Source organism: Onychostruthus taczanowskii, unplaced genomic scaffold, assembly GCF_017590055.1.
Source record: "Onychostruthus taczanowskii isolate IOZ18803 unplaced genomic scaffold, ASM1759005v1 scaffold53, whole genome shotgun sequence".
In the NCBI taxonomy this organism is placed as follows: domain Eukaryota; kingdom Metazoa; phylum Chordata; class Aves; order Passeriformes; family Passeridae; genus Onychostruthus; species Onychostruthus taczanowskii.
The window spans coordinates 3,748,631-3,769,768 of NW_024502902.1; the positions used below are offsets into that span (position 1 = coordinate 3,748,631).

Genomic DNA, 21,138 nt, shown 5'->3' on the forward strand with positions numbered 1-21,138 from the left:
AGAGGTCCTTGGATGATCTTCCCTAGCTTTCCAAGCTAAGAGCCTCATGGAGCCTCCTCAGCACAGGCCATCCCTTATAGAGCCATAATCTCCCACCAGTTTATGGAGATTATGCTCTCCACATCCCTCTGCCTCTCAAGTTCCTTTGCAGCAAGGACAACAGTTCAGAGAGCCTGTCCACAAACTACCATCCTCCACATTCTTGCAGCAGGCTGTACTCATGGTACTAAAAATGCAGAGTACAATATGCACCTGCCCCCTTCTTCATCCCCAGCTGTTCAGCAGCTCCAGGGTACCAAAAGCTCCACCAGCTCCAGTAGCAGAAGGCAAGGCTAGGATTCCCCCAGATAAACTAGGTACTATGTTTGTCCACAAGGAATATTTCAGTGATCTCAACCTGCACTGTCCTCTATGATCTCTCCCTTTTTCTGCCTTCCCTGGGGCCTCTTCTGCCTGCTAGTGGTGATTTGCATATGGCTGATGCTGGACACCATGAGTGCTTGCTGGTAAACACCTCTACCTCAGTCTCAGCTGTGAGGGCAGCCTGAATTGTGCCCTCCAAATGGGGGAAATGACCCAGGGTCTGTAGGGCAGCCAGTGGCCCCCTGCCTGCTTGCTATAGAGCCCTTTATGTCCATGAGTCCTGGGACAGATTGTCCCAGAAAGGCAGTCCCAGTCTGTACCCAGAGAGGGAGTAGGGAGAAGAGGTAACTGGAGTTATGAAATTGCAGCATGGCTGAAGCTCTCCAACTGGTTCAACTCCCCAGCACCCCCTTCCCCCAGCGCTGCTCCCCCGCATAGAGCAGCAGTGAACCTAAAGCAGATCTTCTGGTCTAATTTTTCACTGAACAATGAATCTGATCAGAGAGAAACAAAATCGGTAGCATCAAGAATTAGATTATTTCTTTTCTTCATGATTGTTGCATTAATGAGCAGCTACATGAATAGAACCAGGAGGTGACTAATGTAATTAACCTGGTGTAATGATACTGCTGTGGAAAAGAGAGAGGATTATGACATACTTAGATGTCAGTATTGCACAATTTTGTATGTGTTCCCTGTACTATTGGGTTGTGTCTGACACAGAAAACTTAAGCAGTGATAGATTTCAGTCTGCATCCATTCAGCTCATGCATCTTTCTGTGTAAAATGAGGATGTGAAAGGTGGATTGCTTTCCCAGGGCTGAGGGGGTGGAGGTATTCAATTTTGGTGGTGTCTTTCCTTAACAAAATGATACTAATTATCATAAATCGTCCTTTCTCATGAAGAATCTTCCCAAAATGTCTGCTTCTTGGCGCAGGCATTGGGATTTCAGTGAAATCCCCAAAGACAAAGTAAGAACACGGGGATCCACACAACACTGGTCAGGGGGAGGCAGAGGGACAGAAAACGAGCAACACCAAGACATATGCAACTTGCAGCAAACCCGAGAAGAGTGAAGAGCAAGCACTTAAAAATCATAACAACAGCAATAAGAGCATAAATACATGCTTATTTTTAAATTACCCTTCCACGTTACATTTCACCCGCCTCCTGGGGAGAGAAACGGCTGACTGAAGTTGTGTGCGGGTCTAACTGCGGTGTGCGGGTCGCACTCGCAGCTCCGGGTACCTACGGCGGGGATGCGAAGGAGGCTGAGCCGGGGGGCGGCGGTGGGGGGGAAAAGCCGGTAAGCGAGGGAGAGACCCAGCGCCGTCTTCCCCGGGGCTCCGCGGCGGCCGCGGGGAAGCGACCCTTGCCGGTGCCGGCAGCGGCGGGCGAGGCGCAGGGCGGGGGCAGGCTGCCCCCCCGCCCCTCGCTGCCTGCCTGCTGCCTGTGCCTGCCCGCGCAGAGCGGAGCGGGGCGGAGGAGGAGGGAGGCTGCCGCCCGCGGATGCTGGGGCGCGGGCGGCGCGGGCAGGGCGGGCGGCGCGGGCAGGGAGCTGTCCTTCAGCACCGCGGGCCGCGGAGCGCTCCGCCCGCACCGCCGCCCGGGGAGCTGTCCTGCAGCACCGGCGGCCCGGGAGCGCTCCGCCCGCCCCCCCGCCCGGGGAGCTGTCCTGCAGCACCGCCGGCCAGCGCCGACACCAACACCGCCGCCGCCGCCGCCGCCGCCGCCGCTGCCGCGGGGGAGCCGTCCAGCGCCGCGCCGCCAACGCCGCCGCCGCCGGCTTGATGCAGTAGCGGGGCCCGGGAGTCGCCGGGGGCCGCCGCGGGGCAGGGGGTGCCGCAGCCGGGCTCCGCTTCGCGACCCCCGCCCGGGAGGGGCGCCGCGCCTGTCCCCCTCCTCCCCCTCCCCAACCCCCCCTTCCAGGAGCCCCCCTCTGTCCTCGCCCACCTCCGCCGGGAGCGAGCGCCGCGGCTGTGCGGAAAAGCCATGGGAGGCAAGACCTCGGCACCTGTTCAGCTGAAATCAAGGGCTTACAGTATACTGGGCACTCTGGCTTGGTGGTAGGAGCGAGCAAAAGGAAGGAGAAGCAAGCAAGAAAAAGTGAGAGAGGATTGGAGCGATTGCCGCTGCCGGGAAAAAAAAAAAATAAAAACCCAAGGAAGATATCTGGGAAGGAAAAGGATTTTCATGGCGCAGGCTGCAGAGCTAAGCAAGAAGACTGAAGGTTGCATCTCTGCTCTTACAGTCTCTAACTGTCTAGGTCCCGATAATGAGAGATTGTGTTGAGGATGCTGCTGCTGCTCCCCTGTTCACTGTGGAAGCCATCTCCAAATTAGCCATTACATATGGAAACTGGAGACCAGAATTTTAGAAAAAGGGATTAAGGCGTCTCATTTTGGGGGGGGTTCTCTCTTTATTTGTTTGGTTTTTCTTGGTTCTTTTCTCTCTTCTTTTTTTCTTTTTCCTTTTTCCTTTTTTTATATTTCAACCAGAACGTTTCCGATTTAAAAGGCAAGCCTCTTCCCGTGTGGTCTTTCTAATTTACACTCTTTTCCGTGGGCTTTCTTACCTCCCTTTTTTGATATCTATCTCTCTCTCTATACCCATTATATTATTAGTCGGAATTATTATTCTTTTATTTTATTAAACACACACACCCCAAGAATCAGAAGGCGGTTGGGTATTTGTATAATGAAGAATTATGGGGCTCTTTGACAGAGGTGTTCAGATGCTTTTAACCACCGTTGGTGCTTTCGCTGCCTTCAGCCTGATGACCATAGCTGTGGGGACCGACTACTGGCTTTACTCCAGAGGGGTTTGCAAGACTAAAACTGTCAGTGAGAACGAAACCAGCAAAAAGAACGAGGAAGTCATGACCCATTCTGGATTATGGAGAACCTGCTGCCTAGAAGGTATTTGATTCTGGACCTCCACACCCCCCCCACCCCTTCCTCTCCCACTACCCCACGTTTCTCCCTCCTCCCCCCAGTAAATCCCTCCACATTCCACCATTTTCTCACTTCATTCCTTTCACGGTGGATTGAGAGTGGTGGGCTCAGTTACTTAGAGCACAGAGGCAAGAAGACAGGCAAAACATTCACTGTTCTGTTCCCTTTTCCTTCTTTCCCACCCTCCCTGCTCCCACCTTCTCCAAAAATTCACTTCCTCCCTCCAACTAGAATAATGTGTGTGTTACAAAACCACCGAGAGATCTTTTCAAAAAGCAACTGTGCAGTCTGCCTGTCTTCAGCTTGTTTGTATTGCCTGGGTAAGCAATGCCAAAATGCTGTGTTATTGCTGTGCTCCGGCTGCAATCAGAGAGTGAAATAATTGCTCTCTTTGCAAAAGGGTTATTTGCAAAGACAAGACTGTGAGTGAGGGGCAATGTGGGGAGGAGGTGATTGCAAAGCACTTTGGATGCAATTTAGTTCACTTTAGGAAGGAAAAAGAGAGAAAGGGAAGCAACTGTGTTCTGTCCAAAATGTCTCATACATACCAGTCATCTCAAACAGAGTTCAGAGCATTTTGTAATGTCTGTAGGCAACCACATCTCACTGGGCTGGATGCAGAGGGGTCTAGTTGGCCACTGATTGGTTTGGTTCGGGGCTGGGGTTTTTCTCCAGTTTGTTTGTTGTTGGGAGGTGGGTTTTGTTTGGGGGTGGGGGTTAAGGTTTATGGTAAAGGCTTAAAATAAACAAGTCTTTGAATGGAGAAATCAGCTGAAGTCTGATGTGGTGAAACTGAACAGCAACTCAGTGACACGTCTGATGACAGAAGAGACACCACTGCAGCCAACTTCTGGAATCAGACGTTCTAAAGGGAGAGGGAAAGAAAAGAGGGGCCAGTGATTCGCTTTTAAATATGTGTTGCTGAGTACTGCTATTGGGTACGTGTGGGCTGGGGAGGTGGTCTTCAGCCTGTGCTGGAGGGAGAGGGGCAACCGATGTAAATGCACGGTTTATGTTACACACGTAGTGAGGAGAGAGTGAGAGAACAGGAGCGCACATTACAGCCCGTTGTGAAAGCCCTGTTTGTGAATCAGCTCCCAGCTGGACGGTGGGCTGCCGGGGGTTCATGGACATCCAGGGATAAGATCGGTGCCTGCCGGTGTCCACCGGAGCTGGGTGTGCCTGGAGCTCCCTGTTGGGAGAGAATGGCAAGTGGGTAGCGCAGAAATTATTTTCTTAACCTGGCACTGGGAGGTTGAAGGCAGGGGGAAAGGGAATATAAACTATGTATGTTTTGATGTCTCTCACCAAAGAAAGCTAAAGCTGCTGTTTAGAAATGGTTGTGTCCAGGAAGAAGCGTGAATTTCCCCCCCCCTCCCCGGTTCTTGGTGCAAATGGTTGAGTGATGGCTGGACATGTTTTGAATAGCTAAGTGACTTCATTGAGCGATGGTCTATTTGACGCATACTGCATTTAGTGCCCTTTGTCAACCCAAACTGCTGCCTTTTAACATATCCTGCAGAGGAGCTCTATGCTGAATACTATATGCTGTATCCACGCCAGAAAATCAATAGCAGTAAATTAATGGGGGATGTTTTAAACACACTTGCTCACATACACTCACAGATTTCCTGCAAATAGATAAATACATAGAGTTATATATTAATAAAAAATGAAAAGCCTTTCACACAGATATTCATTACAACCAGGGAAGGAGACATCTCCTTAATTAAAAATTAATGAGAGAGAGAGGGGGAGAAAAAAAAAAGCCCAAATGCAAAGCTATGCAGGGAAGAGAGGCTGCAGGGATGAACTCCCTTCCTGAGCCATGTCCCCAAGCTGGAGGGCGGAGGGAGGCTGGGGCTGAGATAGAAGGTATGAGGACCCCAGCCAGGAGAGGCAGTGAATTCAGATCATGTCTATCTGCCCACAGAGCCGTACCCAGAGGGACGCGGTCTGAGGGGGAGGAGGAAGGGGCGGGTGAGGTTTGTCAGATTGGAGGAGCTCAGGGCTCCTTCTCCTTTACATCTGACAGGACCCCACAGGCACTGTTGAAAAGTGGCTTGCATGGCAAAAGAATGTGCCAGGATGCTTCCAATTAAAAGCTTTGAAGTGCCCCCAGCCCCCACAATGTTGCGCTGCCAGCCCAGGTCCCCTGCCCTCCCTGCTGATTCTCTCCAGTGGGCTAAAACCATAGCCCTGCATGAACAGTATGAAATTCAGCCTGAGCACAACCTGCATGGCCCTGGCAGGGTGCTCTCACTCGCCCCACACGCATGAGGGTCGGGCTGGCCCAATTCCCCAGCCCCCGAATGCTGGGCAGCAGCAGCAAGTGGGGTAGGAGGGTGCAATGCACCACAGGGGAGCTGAGCCCAGCTCTGAGTGCCTCGCCTGAAGGCACAGGTTGCACTAAAACTTGGATAAAGACTTGGTTTCAAGAGCTTCTCAGCAGAAGGCAAAACCATCCCCATGGGCAGGGGAGCAGGGCCTGAGCATGGATTTGCCTCGTGAGATGGCACAGCATAGGTTTGGCTCTGCCACTGCTGGGATGCCTTTGCTCGGCTTCCCACAACCCCACAGCCTGCTTGGGGTGGTGGCTGTCATTCCTTTGGTCCCAGGACAGCACAGCCAAATATCCCCACCAGCCCTTGAATGGCAGGGCTCTTACTGTCATCTCTGATCAACTTAGTCAGGGGGTATCTTCTTTCTTGTCATAAGGAATCAGAACAGTGTCCCTGGTTGATTCCCTCTCCCTGGTGAAAGATTTCTGCTGGCGAACAGGAAAGGGAAGGATGCAGCAAAGGCTCCTTTCCCCCATGATACATAGAGTGGGTTGATTTATGGAGGGAAGAGCTTGGTCTCAGGAGGCTGTAAAAAGGACAAAAACCTTGGGACTGTGCACAGCCTGCCCATGGTGTGGCAGAGGCACCTGATAAAGGATGTGGGGCAGACACTCTTCTTCCTGGGGTAGATGTCAGGGCAGGTCTATACGGTGAGGGGAGGTAGTGAAGAGGAGGGCAGGAGGCTTTGCAACAAGAAAATAATCAAAGGAGTAGTTCAAACTGCCATCTGCTACTGGTAGGAAGCCTCTGATAATGTTGCCTTCATTTCTAGAAACGTGGAGGAATGCTGGCATTAGTCAACACTGTAGGCTGTCAGAGATGGTGGACATCTCATGTTCAAGTTATCATACTAAATTGCCTTTTCTCTATTTGGCCAAGAGATCCAGTAGCAAAAATGGATGTGAGTACTTATCTTGGGCTCTATGCACAGATACACTGTCGTCAGAATTGCAAGCTCCTCTTGGAGAATTTGGCTCCCAGGCTTTCAGTTTCTGGGTTTCCCTCTCTTTAGTCATTCTATTCCCTGTAAGAACCTGTATCTGAATTCCCTACAATGGACTTTCAGTCAACACTTTCAGATCTTTGAATTACTTCAAAGAAGAGTGTAATTTGGGAAGTTCCTCCTCTATTGGGATTTCTTCCCCCCCTTTCTTGTGTCCTACAGTGAGCCCCTGCTCCATGGTGGGACTCAAGCAGACAGGTGGTGTCAGTTCACATTACTGTGGATCATGCTTCTGATTTTTTCCTTAATCTTCCTCCAGATGATTCTCTCTTAGACTTTGGGGTTGCCCAAATATGTCTCTGGGCCATTCAAAAGTCTCTGCCCTTCAAGAAAAATGTTTTTTCTCAGCCCTTTAGCTGTATAGGCACAAAACACACATGAACACTGAACAATTGAGGTCTGCAAGCTCATGCCCCACATGGATGCTGCACCTCTTACAACTTCGAAATGGCTGCAGATATTCCAGCCTAATTCCTTCTTGGCACTGAATGTTTTAAAACCACTTTTTATTATGAGTGATGCCTTGTCTAATTCTTTCATTAGCTCCTGTAGATCTCCTACAGGATCTCAAAAAGTGAGGGACGATGCCTTATCAGGGTTTTATGAAGCAAGCAAATGAAATGTATTTCGTATCTGTAGGTTATTGGTTTTGTCATGTTGTCATTATTATTAAGAAACTGATAGGTCTGGGAGGCTTTTGTACTGAGAAGGCGGGAGAGAGGAGTCCAGGGCAGGCAGGCATGAGTGATGCACATGGGATTAGACATCCCTGTAGATCTGACTGGTGTGAAGGCAAGTAATTGAATGGATGTTGGTGGAGAAAATAATTCCTGCCTAGAGACCCTTCCCAAGGAGAATTAATGAGCTGATCTGTTCCCTTTCCAGCTTGTTATATCTGAACAGTGCATGAGAGCTAAGTGCAGATTCAGTGTTTGCAAAAATGAAGAGCTGACAGCAAAGTGAGGCAGGGCACAGGAGTGGACAAGCTTCTGCCAGACGATTCTGGCGCTGCGTCGCTTCCTCTCACTGACTTCTCCCACTGCTGTTTGTTCCTGGTGCACCTCTTTCCTTTCACATCCTTTTTATGTGTAGGTTTTTTTCCCTGTTTTCCCTCTTACCTTTTATGATTTTATTTCTTTCAGACGTTGTTTCCTGTCAGTGTCCCTAGTTTCGCTCTCAGAATTGCCTGCTGTCCTACTTCCAAGGATCCACAAATCTACAAAGGGTCTTTTCCTTTCATCCTTGCTGACCTAATCCAAGGCCTTATCTGAAAATTCAGTGGGTGTAGCAGTAGATTAAATCAGGGTCTCCATGTCTTCACAGTTCAGGACCAGGAGCATCCTAGCCAAGCTGTGAGATGCAGCAGGAGGAAATGACCAGGCACAGAGCTGATTGTTGCTGGCATTGCATCTGCCAGGGAAAAATGGGATTCAGAGCTGCACAGGCCTTGGGTAAAGAAGAAGACAAAGGATTTTAAAAAGTGGGGTGGCAGATGGTGAGGAAGAATTACTCAGGATCCCAGACTTGGGTGGGTTTGGTTCTCCTCTCACCTTAATTCACACCTGACCAAAGTCACAGAGAAGGCAGGGATTTGAGGGGCTGAAACCTGCAAGCTCAGCTCCTTTGTAAGATTTGACAAGGAAATGCTGTTCTTCACTAGTGAGTTGCTAGAACAGACTTCTAAATTGCTTTTAAATTATGAATCTTGCTGCTGACAGAGAAAGAGGAAAGGGTTAATACTGTCCTGAAATGCACCAGAAATTGCCTTGCCGAAAAGAGTGAGAGTGAAATGCAGTGGGAGGGACATGGAGGTTCAGTGTGGCAGCAGTAATGTATAAAGAAATTACACAGAGATAGAACAAATGTCTCTTTGCCAGGGACACCAGGAGCTATTCCTATCTAATGTTTTCCTTTTAACCCATCCCTTTCCCCATGCAGCCCTCTGAGACCCCGTCTCACTTGGTTGTGGTTTGGTATGATCTAAGCAAGAGTTTTGGGGGAGGAGAACCACTGAGGTTTGACAGCAGAATCTCCATATTTATTTAATTTAAAAGCAGTAGCGAGGCGGTTGCCGGGGGGAGCAGGGAACATTTCAGGCTCTCAGATGGCTCTGCCCCCTGCCCCTGTTTTAAGAGCAGATTCCCAATCAAGCATACCCGGTTTATCCCAGGGGGAGCCCTCGCTGCTCCATTCTGCGCTGCTTCTCCCTTCCATATCGCACTCGTTGTCAGGGGATGTGCTGCTGCCTTCCTTTCACGGGCATGAAACCTTCCCCCTTGCAGGGGAAGGGGGCTCTCAAGGAGAGCAGGGGGCTGCTGCCGGAGGAATGGGTTACAGCAGGGTTCCTGCTTCATGCCCTCCCTGCTCAGCCCCCAATCCAAGGCAGCAGCCACCCAGTTAGGCAGCCACTGGTTACGTATATGCAGAACGTAATGTAAATACAATACACCTAAAAGTTATTTTTCCCTTGCCTATATAACCCCAGTTTTTCCTCACCCTCCATCTTTGACTCATTCTATCCATCTCCATTTTAATTTGTTCTCGTTTCCCTCCCCTGTTTTTCCTCTTTATTTTTCCCTTTCATCTTTATGTCTCTTCTGTGCTTTCTCTCAAAAGCATCTTCTCCTTCATTATTTCTCCCTGTTTGTCTCCAAGTTCTCTGAGGCCCATCCCCCTTGCTCTGCTATATTATCCTATCTTATATTATCCTATCCTCTGTTATAATATCTTGTCCTTGCTCCTCTCCATCCCCTTTGCTCCTCACATTTCTCACATTTCTCTATCCTCTTTCCTCTTCTCCCTGCCATCATTTCCTCCTGTCTTTCTCTCCAGCTAAAGGACCCCATTCTTTTGGAGCTGTGCTGCCTGTGTGCTCTAAATAAACACTTTTCCAACCTCTTTCTGGCTGTCCCCCTCCTCCTTTCTACAGTCAGTGCCCCCTCCTCAAAGCAGTGTATGACACCAGTTGCTGTCACTGTCTCCCCTTAGTAGCAGCCCAGCTACCTCTGAGGGGGGTGAGAGCCGAGCCCCTCCCTCTGCTCCCCTCATTGCTCCCTGCCTGTGGTCAAGCCAACCTCCCTCCACTTTGCTGCCTCCAACCTCCCATGGCCGGAGGGCTCACTGGCAGCTCAGCTGATGAGCTGGCTCATCTGTGTGCAGCCAGCAACTGGGCTGGAAGGAGCTCATGGCAGCCCTAAATGCCCTCCCTGGCAACCCTCAGACATGGATCAGGCCAGGATCCAAATGAAAAATAAGGGTCTCTCAAGCCATAACCCTGGGGCAGTTGTTGTGCACTACAGTGAAGGATCTCTGGTTGTCAGGGAGAAGAGTCTCAGCGAGCAGTGGTCCTTTTTGAACTGTTTTCAGGGGAATGGTTTTCTCTGAGATCCTTAGGAATACTTAAGGTGGGAAGGTGAATGGGGCTGGGGGCTCCAAGCCCCATGGTTGCCTGAATGAACCTTAGGGGCAGAGGATATCACTGGCTGGTGAGAAAAGGGGGACTGTGTGCCATGCAGGGCTCTACATGAACCATGGCAACTCACTGGGTGCTAGAAATGGGGACACTGCCGTTAATGGTCTATTGCAGCACATGGCTGCAGACAGAAAACCCACCACGAGCAAGTCCCCAAGCATAAGGAGTAAAGCAAAGGGGACAGCAGAGAGTGCAGAAGCAAGGGCTAGCTAAGGGTGGGGTGTTGCATAGTCAGAATAGGGTTCATAAAAGGGGGACAGGGACAAGGAAGAGTAGGAAGCTTGTGTATGAAGGCTAGGCATGTTTCCCTGGAAAAGGAGGTGAACAAGAGGGAAAGTGACGGGATTGTGTTGAATAATGAATGGACTAGAGAAGGTGGATCAGTAGCTCTTGATTTCCCCATTTTGTAACACACAGACAAGAGGACCTGACATGAGTCACAGGAGACCCAGTTAAAGCTTTCTCATTTGATGCATATCAGGGCTGTGGAGCTCACTGCCACTGGAGCTCTCATGGCCAAGATTTTAACAACATTTAGCAAGCAAGTGGGCATTTACGACAGAGTTCACGAAAATTAAGCATCCTCCTAATGGATGTGAACAGCATTTTGGGTGTTTTGTAATTCAGCAATTAAGCCAGTTGCCATAAAAACGAGGATAACATTTCACAAGGGCAGTCTATCCCCTATCTGACTGCCATGTGGTTCTTGCCTCTTCCCTGAAACATTTGTCAGGGATTAAACAGAGCTCAGATTTACTTAGTCTGGCATTTCTTTTGTTTCTAGATGCTATGCTGTGCAGTTGCAATGTAAGATGCAAACTAGGCCTGCATTTCTGCTGGTGTGAATGACTGCCCTAATTTGACAAATTAACAGTGAGTTTAGGTATTTCTATCATATTTTGCTAGGAAGGATCTGGGATAGAGAGCAATTAAGAGCATATGGAATTAAGTGGAGTCTTTTTTCTTCACACCCCAGGGTATAAAGTAAGTAGCTGGCAATGAAGGTGCTATATATGTGCAAAGAATTATTATTGTTGAAGTCCCTGCTTCCCAGAAAGCAATAGGCTTTGGGTCTCTTTGATGCTATCACAACTAAATTAGAAACAAGGTTGTCTCTTTCCTCTTGTATCTGTGGAAATGATTACTGCACTAGCATCTGATGACGTACAATACTGGAGTGTTTCTATGCACAAGAGATGGAGCCCAATTCTCCCCTCGTTGCTCTGATGTAACCTCGGTGACTCGGATGGAGGCACGCTGCTTACGCTGCCTGTGTGGGCAAGGGGAGAGCGAGGCTGAGGAAGGGCTGTGCGTGCTTTCAACATCCGTGCCCCCAAGGTCACCGCGTGTCCCCGCTCTGCCAGTGATGTACCCAACAAACCAGGGGCTAAATTCACTTCTAGCGTGAGCGGGTGCGACAGCCCCAAAGGTAATGAGATTCTGCATTTATTTATGCCAGCTGTTCACCAAGTCCAGCAGTTCCTTTTTTAACTATTCCCATTTACATCATCTTTCACCCTCATTAGGAAAATTCAGCTTGGCTGCTCTTCCTGTGGGGCAAAAATTCTCATACAGATTCCTTACCTTGAATGGGTGAGTGTGTAAAATGGCAGAGGTGACCATGAACTTGCTGGCATTCACATTTCTCTTTCTCTTCTTTCTGCATTTCTATCTTTATCTGAATCTCTCTTTTTTAGTGACAGCTTTCTGTCTCCCAGACCGATTTATTCTCCTTGTGTTACAGAAAAGCTCTCCCATAAAATTCCAAACTACTCAATCAGAGTTTTCATACCAAGCCCTGCAGGACAGGTGAAAGCCACTTCTGTTTCTGTGGCACAGGCGACTAAAGTATTTATACTAGCTTCCTACCAAATCTATAACTCCCCAGAGAAGCATATGGACTTTATCCTGCACTTCCTATTCCCCCAGAGCATATACTCCTATCTTCTAGCTGTGAAAAACAGAAAATGAGGATGGTATACAAAAACTTGAGAATGCAATGTCATCCTATTCATGGGTAGGGATTTTTCTGATGTGTGTTTTTGCTAGAAGCAAACACCTATAAATTTCTGATTTAGCTTGTTGTATAAAGAATACATTCTGTCAAATAAAGAATAACACTATCCACCTCCGTTCCTTGGATTTTCTATCCCTTTCTGATTTTTCTCTTCCTATTTCTCAGTTTTCATTCTCCTTCTAAACATGATAATTTTTTTTTAGTGCTGGTTTTATTTTTCTCCTCCCACTCCTTCATAACAACATTTCATTCTTAAATTTGCTATCACTCAGGGAACTTCTCTCTTTCTTCAGGTCTTGTTTATATCACCAGTGTAACTGCAGTGAGATGGATCACGCTTGAACACTGAATATTTCCCAGGTTTATGGATGTATTCATTCAGTATCACAGATCACTGTGAATCAAATGACTTTTCATCCAACCCTATTTGCTGACTTCTGCAACTTTACTGTGACCTGTCCATTGTAAACAGTAAATTTCTGAGAACCCGTTCCTGGAGCTTTATCTCCTCCTAAGGGTGTTGCATAATATTTTTCTTTCCTAGTTCAATTTTTTTTTCACCCTTGGTTTTCATTTTTCTTCATTCTCTTCATCATTCTTCTTCAGAATTCACTGTTTCTTCATCTCTTCCCTTTTTTCCACATCACCTCTCATGTCTGCATTTTTCTCCCACAGTCCTAACCCCTGATCATGTTTCCACTTTTCCCTTTACATTTCTAGCCCATAGTCCTCCTGGGTAGGAACTAGTTCTCTTGATGCCATCCCATTCAGCCTCTTTGGAGAGGTGGTGGAAAAGGACTCACAACTAAGTCTGTTCAAATGTGCATGTGTGCACATGTGCACACGTGCATCTCCTTTCAGATATGATTGATATGAAAGACTGGTGGTTGAAATGAAGTGGTTTGATTTTGACTTTTGCCTTTCAGACAGCCATGAGGAGCCATTCCCAAATGTAGATGCCCCCCAGAATTGCCTTCAGAGTACAGGGTCTCAAGGGATCGATCATCAAGAATTTCTGCTGCTTTGTTTTAGATTCAAGCATTGTCCTTTTCCTTAGGCTGAGGGTCATGGGTTTTTGAAGGGCAGCATGAAAGGAGGCATTTTTGTCTTGCTCATTTTTGAGTGAGGAGTGAATGAACTGTGATAAATATTTTTCTGTATATAACTAGAGCTGTCTCAAAGAAGTGGCAGAGGAAACAGATGGCAGAGGCCCTTTATAAGCAGCTGCTGTTGTCTCTTAAGGTGTCACCATCGCAAGAAAAGTGGTTGTAATTGGGGAGCTTCAAGATCAGTAGCGCCTGAAAGGACTTGAGCAGAAAAGAATGTCATCCTGCCTGACGGCAGGGGGGAGGGAGACAAAAATCAAATATTCAGAGACAAAAAGTACAGGGAATAGGTTGGAGCCACTATGAAGTTTTACTGAACAACCACAGGATGGATGGTTTCCCTGTGTTTGGGAATTCCTAATTGGCCACAGACAGTAGGAACATTTTAAACAAGATGAAGAGCTGGTTTAGTGTATTTTGGGGACAGCAAGAGGAGCTGGTGTCCAGTGGAAACAATTGAGTGAAAGACTGAGATCCCCAGTGCACTGTGGAAATGCAGTTGGGCAGGAGTGAGGAAAGGTCCAGGAATAGCTATCTCCAGGCTCCTTTCTCCTCCAATTGCTTCCGAGCACTACTGCAGTGCATGCTTTTGGTATGGGGGATGCTACAGTTTCGTGTAGAAGCTTCTGTCCCAGATATTCCTCAAAATGCCTGCCTGGAGCCCTATGATCTCAGTGTATGCAACACAGAGAGAAATTGTAAGTTGACCTGTGAAATAACAGAAGTGGAGACATGTAGCTGCTCCCTAAAGAAATAACCAGGCTTTGGTTCCTTCATATCTTCCAGGCTTGGGGGGATTGCACAATGGGCTAGACCACTAAGTCTTCCAGATATGGAGTTGTTTTAATCTCTCCTGCTGCCCATGTGTCTCCAAAAGTAGGAGCCATGTATTTCTTTCAAGGAAGAGAAAACACACAGAAAAATTTCAATAGGAGAATTTGGGAGGAAGCCTGGAAGGATGATAGGGTCGCTCATGAAATGCAAAGGTTTGGGACAACAGAGCAGCTGTGAACAGGCTTGCTGCTGGAGATAATTGGAGCTCAACATTGCACAGTGTCCTTTAGCTGAGGATTCCATTGGAACTCTACTCAATAGCCTCAAAGGGAACAACTGCCAAGAGCAGAGCAGAGCAGCACAGCTGCTTTGCTGTTGGGAAAGGGAGCAAAAGAGAAAATAATATGTCTACCCTGCTGAGTGAACTGCAATGCAAACAGCAGCACAGCACAGGAAAATGCATGGGACTGACAATTTTTCTAAATTTTGGGTGAGCACCTAATCATTGCACAACTCTTTCTCAATCATTGTTCTGTTCTTCCCCTCTTCATCCATCAGTTTGTCCATCTGTTCACAGGAAAACAACTCAGAAAGGACAAGAATGACTTTCCAGGAATCAATTCCAGGGGCTGTCTAAGATCACAGGAGAAAGGTGTTTTTCTGTGTGCTGCATCATTACAGCTTGGCCCACATTTACAGGAACAGTGAGGGGGAAAGCATTCAGAGTAAAGCAAGACTTTGAGAAAGAGCATTGTGACAATATAAAGGCACCAGGACCAGGGAGGACTTTTATTCTTCTGCAGAAACTGAAGGGATGGGTTGTTTCTGGGAATGAACTGACTCAGATGTGGAGGAAAGCGTCTCTGTGTGCTGGAAATGGAGGGACATTTGGGGCTGGAAGGGTCTGTGACAGCTGGAAAGCACAAAACTGACTCAGATGTGGAGGAAATGTGTGCTGGAAATGGAGGGACATTTGGGGCTGGAAGGGTCTGTGACAGCTGGAAAGCACAGCTGGCCAGAAGGAAACATTAGGCAAGAGAGGACCCAGGACTTGGCCACAGCATGACAAGGGAAGGTGGTAATAGGAACGCAGTGTGCATGCTGGAAGGAGATAATTGGGATACATGGTCTGAAAGAGGAAGATGAGTCAGAAGAAATCCTGGGATTCAGAGGTAGGAGAAGTTTGAATTGCTGAGAGAAATAGGAGTATCAGCTGGAGCTGATGGATGGAGAGACAGACCTCCTCCTCCATCTTCTCTGAATTTTGGAATGGGATGAATTTTCACCTGCTGATGCCAACATCTACCACCTCTAACAGCGTTCCCTCTCGCTCCTTCCTGCCCCAGTCCATGGGAGAAAGAAGGGTTCAGACATAGAAAGACTGGGCAGTACCAATTGTATACACCAACCAGTCTTGGACTTCCAGCAGTTTGGAAAGTGTGACCGGTGGTTTTGACTCCATACAGTAAAGTTTGAAAAAGGAAAGAAGAAAAAACTAGTTGGAGCATGACATTTTAGACTTGACTGCATGATGCCAAGAAAGGCCGGCATGGCCACCTCACATATTGAGGCTCTGTGCTGGTCTCATACTGGAAGCACATGAATTTTTCCTCCTTCTCGAGTCTTTGGGTACAGTTTTCATGGCAAAGAACCCATGTTCTGGCTAGATTATCTTTGGTAAAGCACAGGAACTAACACTTAAAGCTCTTCTCTGGCTGCTGTTCTTTGGTGAAGATTTGAGAATTTTACCTTTTCTTGCCATTGTGCCATTCAGCTGCACAAAAAATGCTTCACATAGGGTGGAAACACCTTTATGCTAGACACTGTGCACACACAAAACTGTTGTCCCTACATCAAAGTGACACTCTAAGATGACAAATGACATATGAAAGGCAGCAAAGCAAAAGACAGCCAAAGTGTACAACTTGTTTCTGTTTGTTGCTTTTGACATCACTAAGAAGGTATTACACTAGAACTAACTTCATCTCCTTCTCCAGGCAGAGCAGAGTGCAGAACAGGCCCTACCTGCCCAACACCAGGCAGTGCCAGGAGGAGATTCCCAAATAACTCTAAGCAAGCTAGCTTAGGTATTTCACGTTCAAATGGCTACTCAAGCATGGTGGCCTGCACAGGCAAATTAGCTGTGCATCTGAGAGCCATCAGGATGCAGTGCTTACTCAGGTGTGCGATTCCAAAACCCATGCAAGGTCACATTCCATTGTGCCATGGGGACTTGTAGTAAGAGCCTCGCTCAGTTCTCAGTGCAAATCTAATTCCCATATCCCCAAAGAGGCATACCTAAGTGACTGGGGGGGTTTTCCCCCATGCTTGGTAACCACAGGTGGTCTGAAATAAATGAATGATCCTATCTCATTCTGTCCCTGTGGGAGGTGCATTGTGTTTTTTGGAGTTCTGAAACTGAGAACCCCAAATACGTTGGCCCAGACGTGTGTGCAAGTGCTTGAGAAATCGTGAGCCAGAAGATGCCATCACAGCTGGATTTCTCCTTTGCAGTTTTAAGAGGCAGGGCTGAAGGACACAGAGACTAATCTCCATGTGACCTGCAGTTCCTGTCCTTTCACATGAGGGCTGAAGCTTGCTGAAGAGGCAATGCTGGAATGCTTTTGCCCATGTGGTATCTGCCCTGGGGATACAGGGCCACTTCTGTCTCTAGGGTTGTCACTTACCAGAAAAAAATTCATTGGATTCATGACAAAACTGCAGGATTTACCAGCAAAGAAATAGTTTGTTCTCAAAATAAATAAAATCTGATCTGGAGGTGGTGATTTACTCAGACACCCAAGAGATCACTTATTTTGAGTATCTTGTTTAATTCTCACTGAGACTGCTAGTTTTGTCAATCTACATCTTAGTTTTCTCAGGGAAAAAAAAGGGTTATAACGTATTACAGGGCTTCTTCCCATAACAAAAATGAAGGAAAAGACTCAAGAAGAGGAAAGTTCCATGCTCATCACTTCACTGAGCTGCACCACAGCAGAGACAGTGGTCAAACCCACATTCAAATAAATTCTTAAGACCTATATGAAACTCTTCTTTTCCTTGGGATCCACATGAAGTATTAGATCTCAGCAACAGATACACAGTCAGTAGCTTTTCCTAAATAATGAACTAATCAGAAAGACTAAAAATAGGCTGCACTGGAACATCGGTTCAGCCATTTGGAATGTAGAGCAAACGGCACTGAATGTGTTTAATGAAGTGAAAGAGCTTTGTTTTTAATCACTGAGCTATTGATAAATTGGTGATAGGTGATCAAATGTGGACTATGCTTTCAAATGTTGTGACTTTTTGAACCTGCCAAGACCCTCTTGAGCCACTCTTGATCCGTTCAGTGCTAATGTAGTAGGACTTCCTGCCCTTTTCAGGACCTAAAATAACTGTAACGTCATCTTTTTTTTCCGGGTAACAAACATCTAGCCTCTAGGCCAGTGATCAATTTTCAAGACTAAATGTTCATAGTTGTACAAAATCAGACCCTGGGAACTGGGTCGAGTATGTGAGAGAGGATGACAAGATGGGAGGCAGATCCTTTCACATCTCTACATGCTGTTATCAGGATAACACCAGGGCATTAGATTAGGAGGATGGGGAGAGTGAATGAGGGAGAATCTGGTTTTTAATTGTACAGCAGCAAAACATGAGTGGGGAATCAGCATAGACCCTACGGCAAGGGAAGATTTCATTTTTGTGCAGGGAAGGAAGTGAGCTGGATCATAGGTGTTAAACCAAAGGAAGTAAGGGAAACTGAGGCTAACAGGAAATTTAGGTCTGTTGTAAGGTTTGAGGGAATACTATTGAACTAGTTTATTTTATGACAGACTCGACTGGCTGTCCTAGATAGACTAAATCTTCCAGCATGTCTGGGTCATACTTGGTCCAGAATGACAGAGGAAGAGAAAAAATCTTAAGCAGACTCCACATGTCCCTTTATTAATGTCATCCAGGATTTCCTCTATATACAGAGTGTCTTCAGATGGAATGTAAGCAAAAATATTTATTGTTTTGTGCTATTAAATGGGCTGAATCAACTAGAATGAATTTGAGGACTGACCCCTATGCACCTGCTCTGGCTGATGTATGCTCATGCATCAGTGATCTTAGTAGGCAGCTTGCTGTGCACCTTGAAGCTATCTTTACTTTTCCTTCCAGTGGAGAACTACAGTGTCTTTCTCACGGTCTGCAGGAAATCTCAAACCGCATTTGAGATATAGTTTATACACTACAACAATTTTGTAATGCTGGTTTACTTAGAACACACAGTTCTTAGCATTCCTAGATTAATGTTAATGTGTCCCACTCCCAAGGTGGGGGTACCTCATCCAACCCATGCTAAGTCAGTATAGCAATTAATTATCTGACAGAATATTTGTACTCTGCTTATAAACTCATGAATTATTCAATTCCATCCTATTTGGAACCAGATTTTCCTTTTAACCTCAACTGCAAACCAGCTGTCCATCAATTGTGATGTGCTCATAGCTTAGGGTGATGAAAGCAGCAGAAAAGCCTAAATGGGTTGCTAGAAAGTACTACCAGTAAAATAGAGATGCATTTCATTAGTGTTGGGAGGATTGGCAGCTCTTTAATTTGTATGAATCACCCAATGGGTGTGTTCCCAAAGCCAATTGGAGCGTGCCAGTTCAGTAGAGCCACAGTGAGCAACGCTGTGCTGCGTCATTCAGCATTCTCCAGTGAGTGATTAAATCCATGTCATTTGCCATAAATCAAATGTTGTCACAGGGTCAGTCTTGTGGGTCATGCTAGGTTATCGTGGGGATTTTGCACTGGTTCTATCAGGTACTGCTTTGTCACACAGGTTTTTTCAAGGTCATGCTGGGTTCTTCAGATGCCATCTCTTGAACTCATTGGGAGCCCGGTTGGAGTGCATCAGGGGAATGATGAGAAGGGTTTGCTATGTAGCCTTCTACTGCACTGGGTTAAAGCTACTTCTCATGGCTGAAGTATCTCTTCCCTGGAAAATGTGCATTTTTCTCATTTATTAGTTTAAGCAGACACTGTGACATTTGTGATTTTGCCTCCCAAAACAACACCTGCCCAAGGCCCAAAGCGAATAAGATCTAGTCTTGAGGCAGTGGTTTCCTTTTTTCAGACAGAAAGCATCATGATGTTTCAGTTAATTCTGTTGCTGCCTGACTCCATGGAGTCAGATCCTGCCCTTTGCTAACATTGCTGCACATTGGTGGTTTAAATTCCTGTTATCAGGAACTCCCACACAGCCAAGAAATGCAAAAGCTTTCCCTCAGTGAGGGGATGTGGCCAAAGGATGAACAGGACAAGACATCACATTCCCGGAGTCCCCTGCTACAGTGGTCCCTTGTTTTCAGTTAGGATTTGGTCAGGTGTATGTTACAACAGCCTTGAGGTACTCCAGTTTGTATCAGAGACTAAGCCAATCTCTTCTGGTCTGGTGATCAGAAAAACACAAATGCAGCACAAAGCCACCTTTAAGCCCCACACAAACCATCCTGCTTCAGACACCACTGAGAAAGCTGGAAATCCACAGCTTCCCTCCAGAAGTCACTTTGAATAGCATGAGTTTAAAATGTTGGCATTTTAATGCATAGAGAGACTATTTTAGCATTTTTAAAAGGACCATTATGGCCTCCTGTGAGGTGTGTGTGGTTATTTGAGAAGTAATTGATGCTTACTTTTGCAGAAAAGCAATGTAAGAATTGTCTCGATAACATTATTAAACTCCTCAAAATAAATTTATTTTCCATGACACACATGTCCCTCTAGAACAGGGAATGGCAGATCATGGTATGAAAGTTTTACTGGTGCCAATCAAGATGACATTCCAAACCCACTAGTGCCATCACTGGTCAGGTAAACAAAGGCTAGCAGATAAACTACTGAAGGCAAGGTCCCAATTTGCAGCAGCAAAACCAGTGCTGCTGGGTGAGGTTTCAACTTGTGCTTTCTATGCATGCAATTGCTGTCCTCTGCTCAAAGCAATGGAAGCCATTCTGGTAGTATGTGTTTTTCACCCCTTGACGCTTTCCATCACCCAGTGTGTCCGGAGCACAAGAAAATGCTCCCATGCCTATTCTACTTGTGGAAAATTTCAGACATGGGAAGGTCAAGTGGTTAGCCAAGTATACACAAAGATTGCAGCAGAGCTGAACTCACTTTTCACCAAGCCATAAGTCCCTATTAGATCACTCCGCCTTCCTTCCAAAGTGCTGTTTACCTGGCCCCAATGCCTATCACACCATGGAAGGATATTGACTGTTTTCCAAGTGTGAAGTACACAGATGTTCTCTAAAGCTCCAGGGAAACGTCATGGATAGCAATCAGTAACATATTAGAGCCAATTCAAACTCTGTGGTACTTCTTTCAAGCTCCCAGACACTTTGAACATAGGAGGTCTCTGCTGGTCTTCTATTAGAGTCAGTGAGTGAGCCAGGAAAAAAGTAATTCCCTCTGAAACGGAAATCAAGCTCATATTTTCCTCAGCAGAGATATTTAAGTCATTCATTATTATATATTTTCCCTCTGCAAAGCAATGCTCGATGGATACTCAGAGGTTGTTAGAACCAAAGGGGAGAGAGAGAACATTGGGGTATTGTTCTTGCTGCAGTTGCAGGCTTACTTGGCACTTAAAAAAGGTTTTATTAAAAAAACAAACCAATTCTGCAATGCTTTGAGTGAGAAGAAAACAGTAAGGGAGAAAAAGAAAAATAAAATCAAGGTTGTTTAAGTCTTGGGCAGTGTCAGGAAAATAAGTCATGAAGTTGACACATTGGGTCCAGTCCATGGCTACTAAAAGTGAGCATGAACTACTAATTCTTACATTCAGCAATGACGCATGTGAGGCTAAGATGTGGATTATTTCATTTAATAATGGATGGAAGAAGCGATGGAAGAAGAATCCAATACTGAATTCCTGCGTAGGTCCATGACAGATGGTGTTTAATAGCAACAACAGGCACTCTGGGTATGTTTTCCCATGTCTTGCTAGATCCCAGCTTTCTCTTCAGGCTTTCCATGTCAGTTGTAACTCATCTGGAGAAACTTTCAGGTGTGTTTTCCTATTGCAAAAGCAAGACGTGGAAATGCATCCA

The 21,138-nt window shown here is 46.5% G+C and overlaps 1 protein-coding gene across 1 annotated transcript in view; it reads left to right on the forward strand.

Annotated features, from left to right (window-relative positions):
* The first annotated feature begins 3,071 nt into the window (after positions 1 to 3,071).
* The window catches only part of CACNG2 (calcium voltage-gated channel auxiliary subunit gamma 2), a 51,292-nt gene continuing 33,225 nt past the window's right edge, over positions 3,072 to 21,138 (forward strand). The window contains exon 1 of the mRNA XM_041416816.1: positions 3,072 to 3,282. Within this exon, the coding sequence (XP_041272750.1) occupies positions 3,072 to 3,282 (211 nt within the window). The remainder of the gene's footprint in view (positions 3,283 to 21,138) is intronic.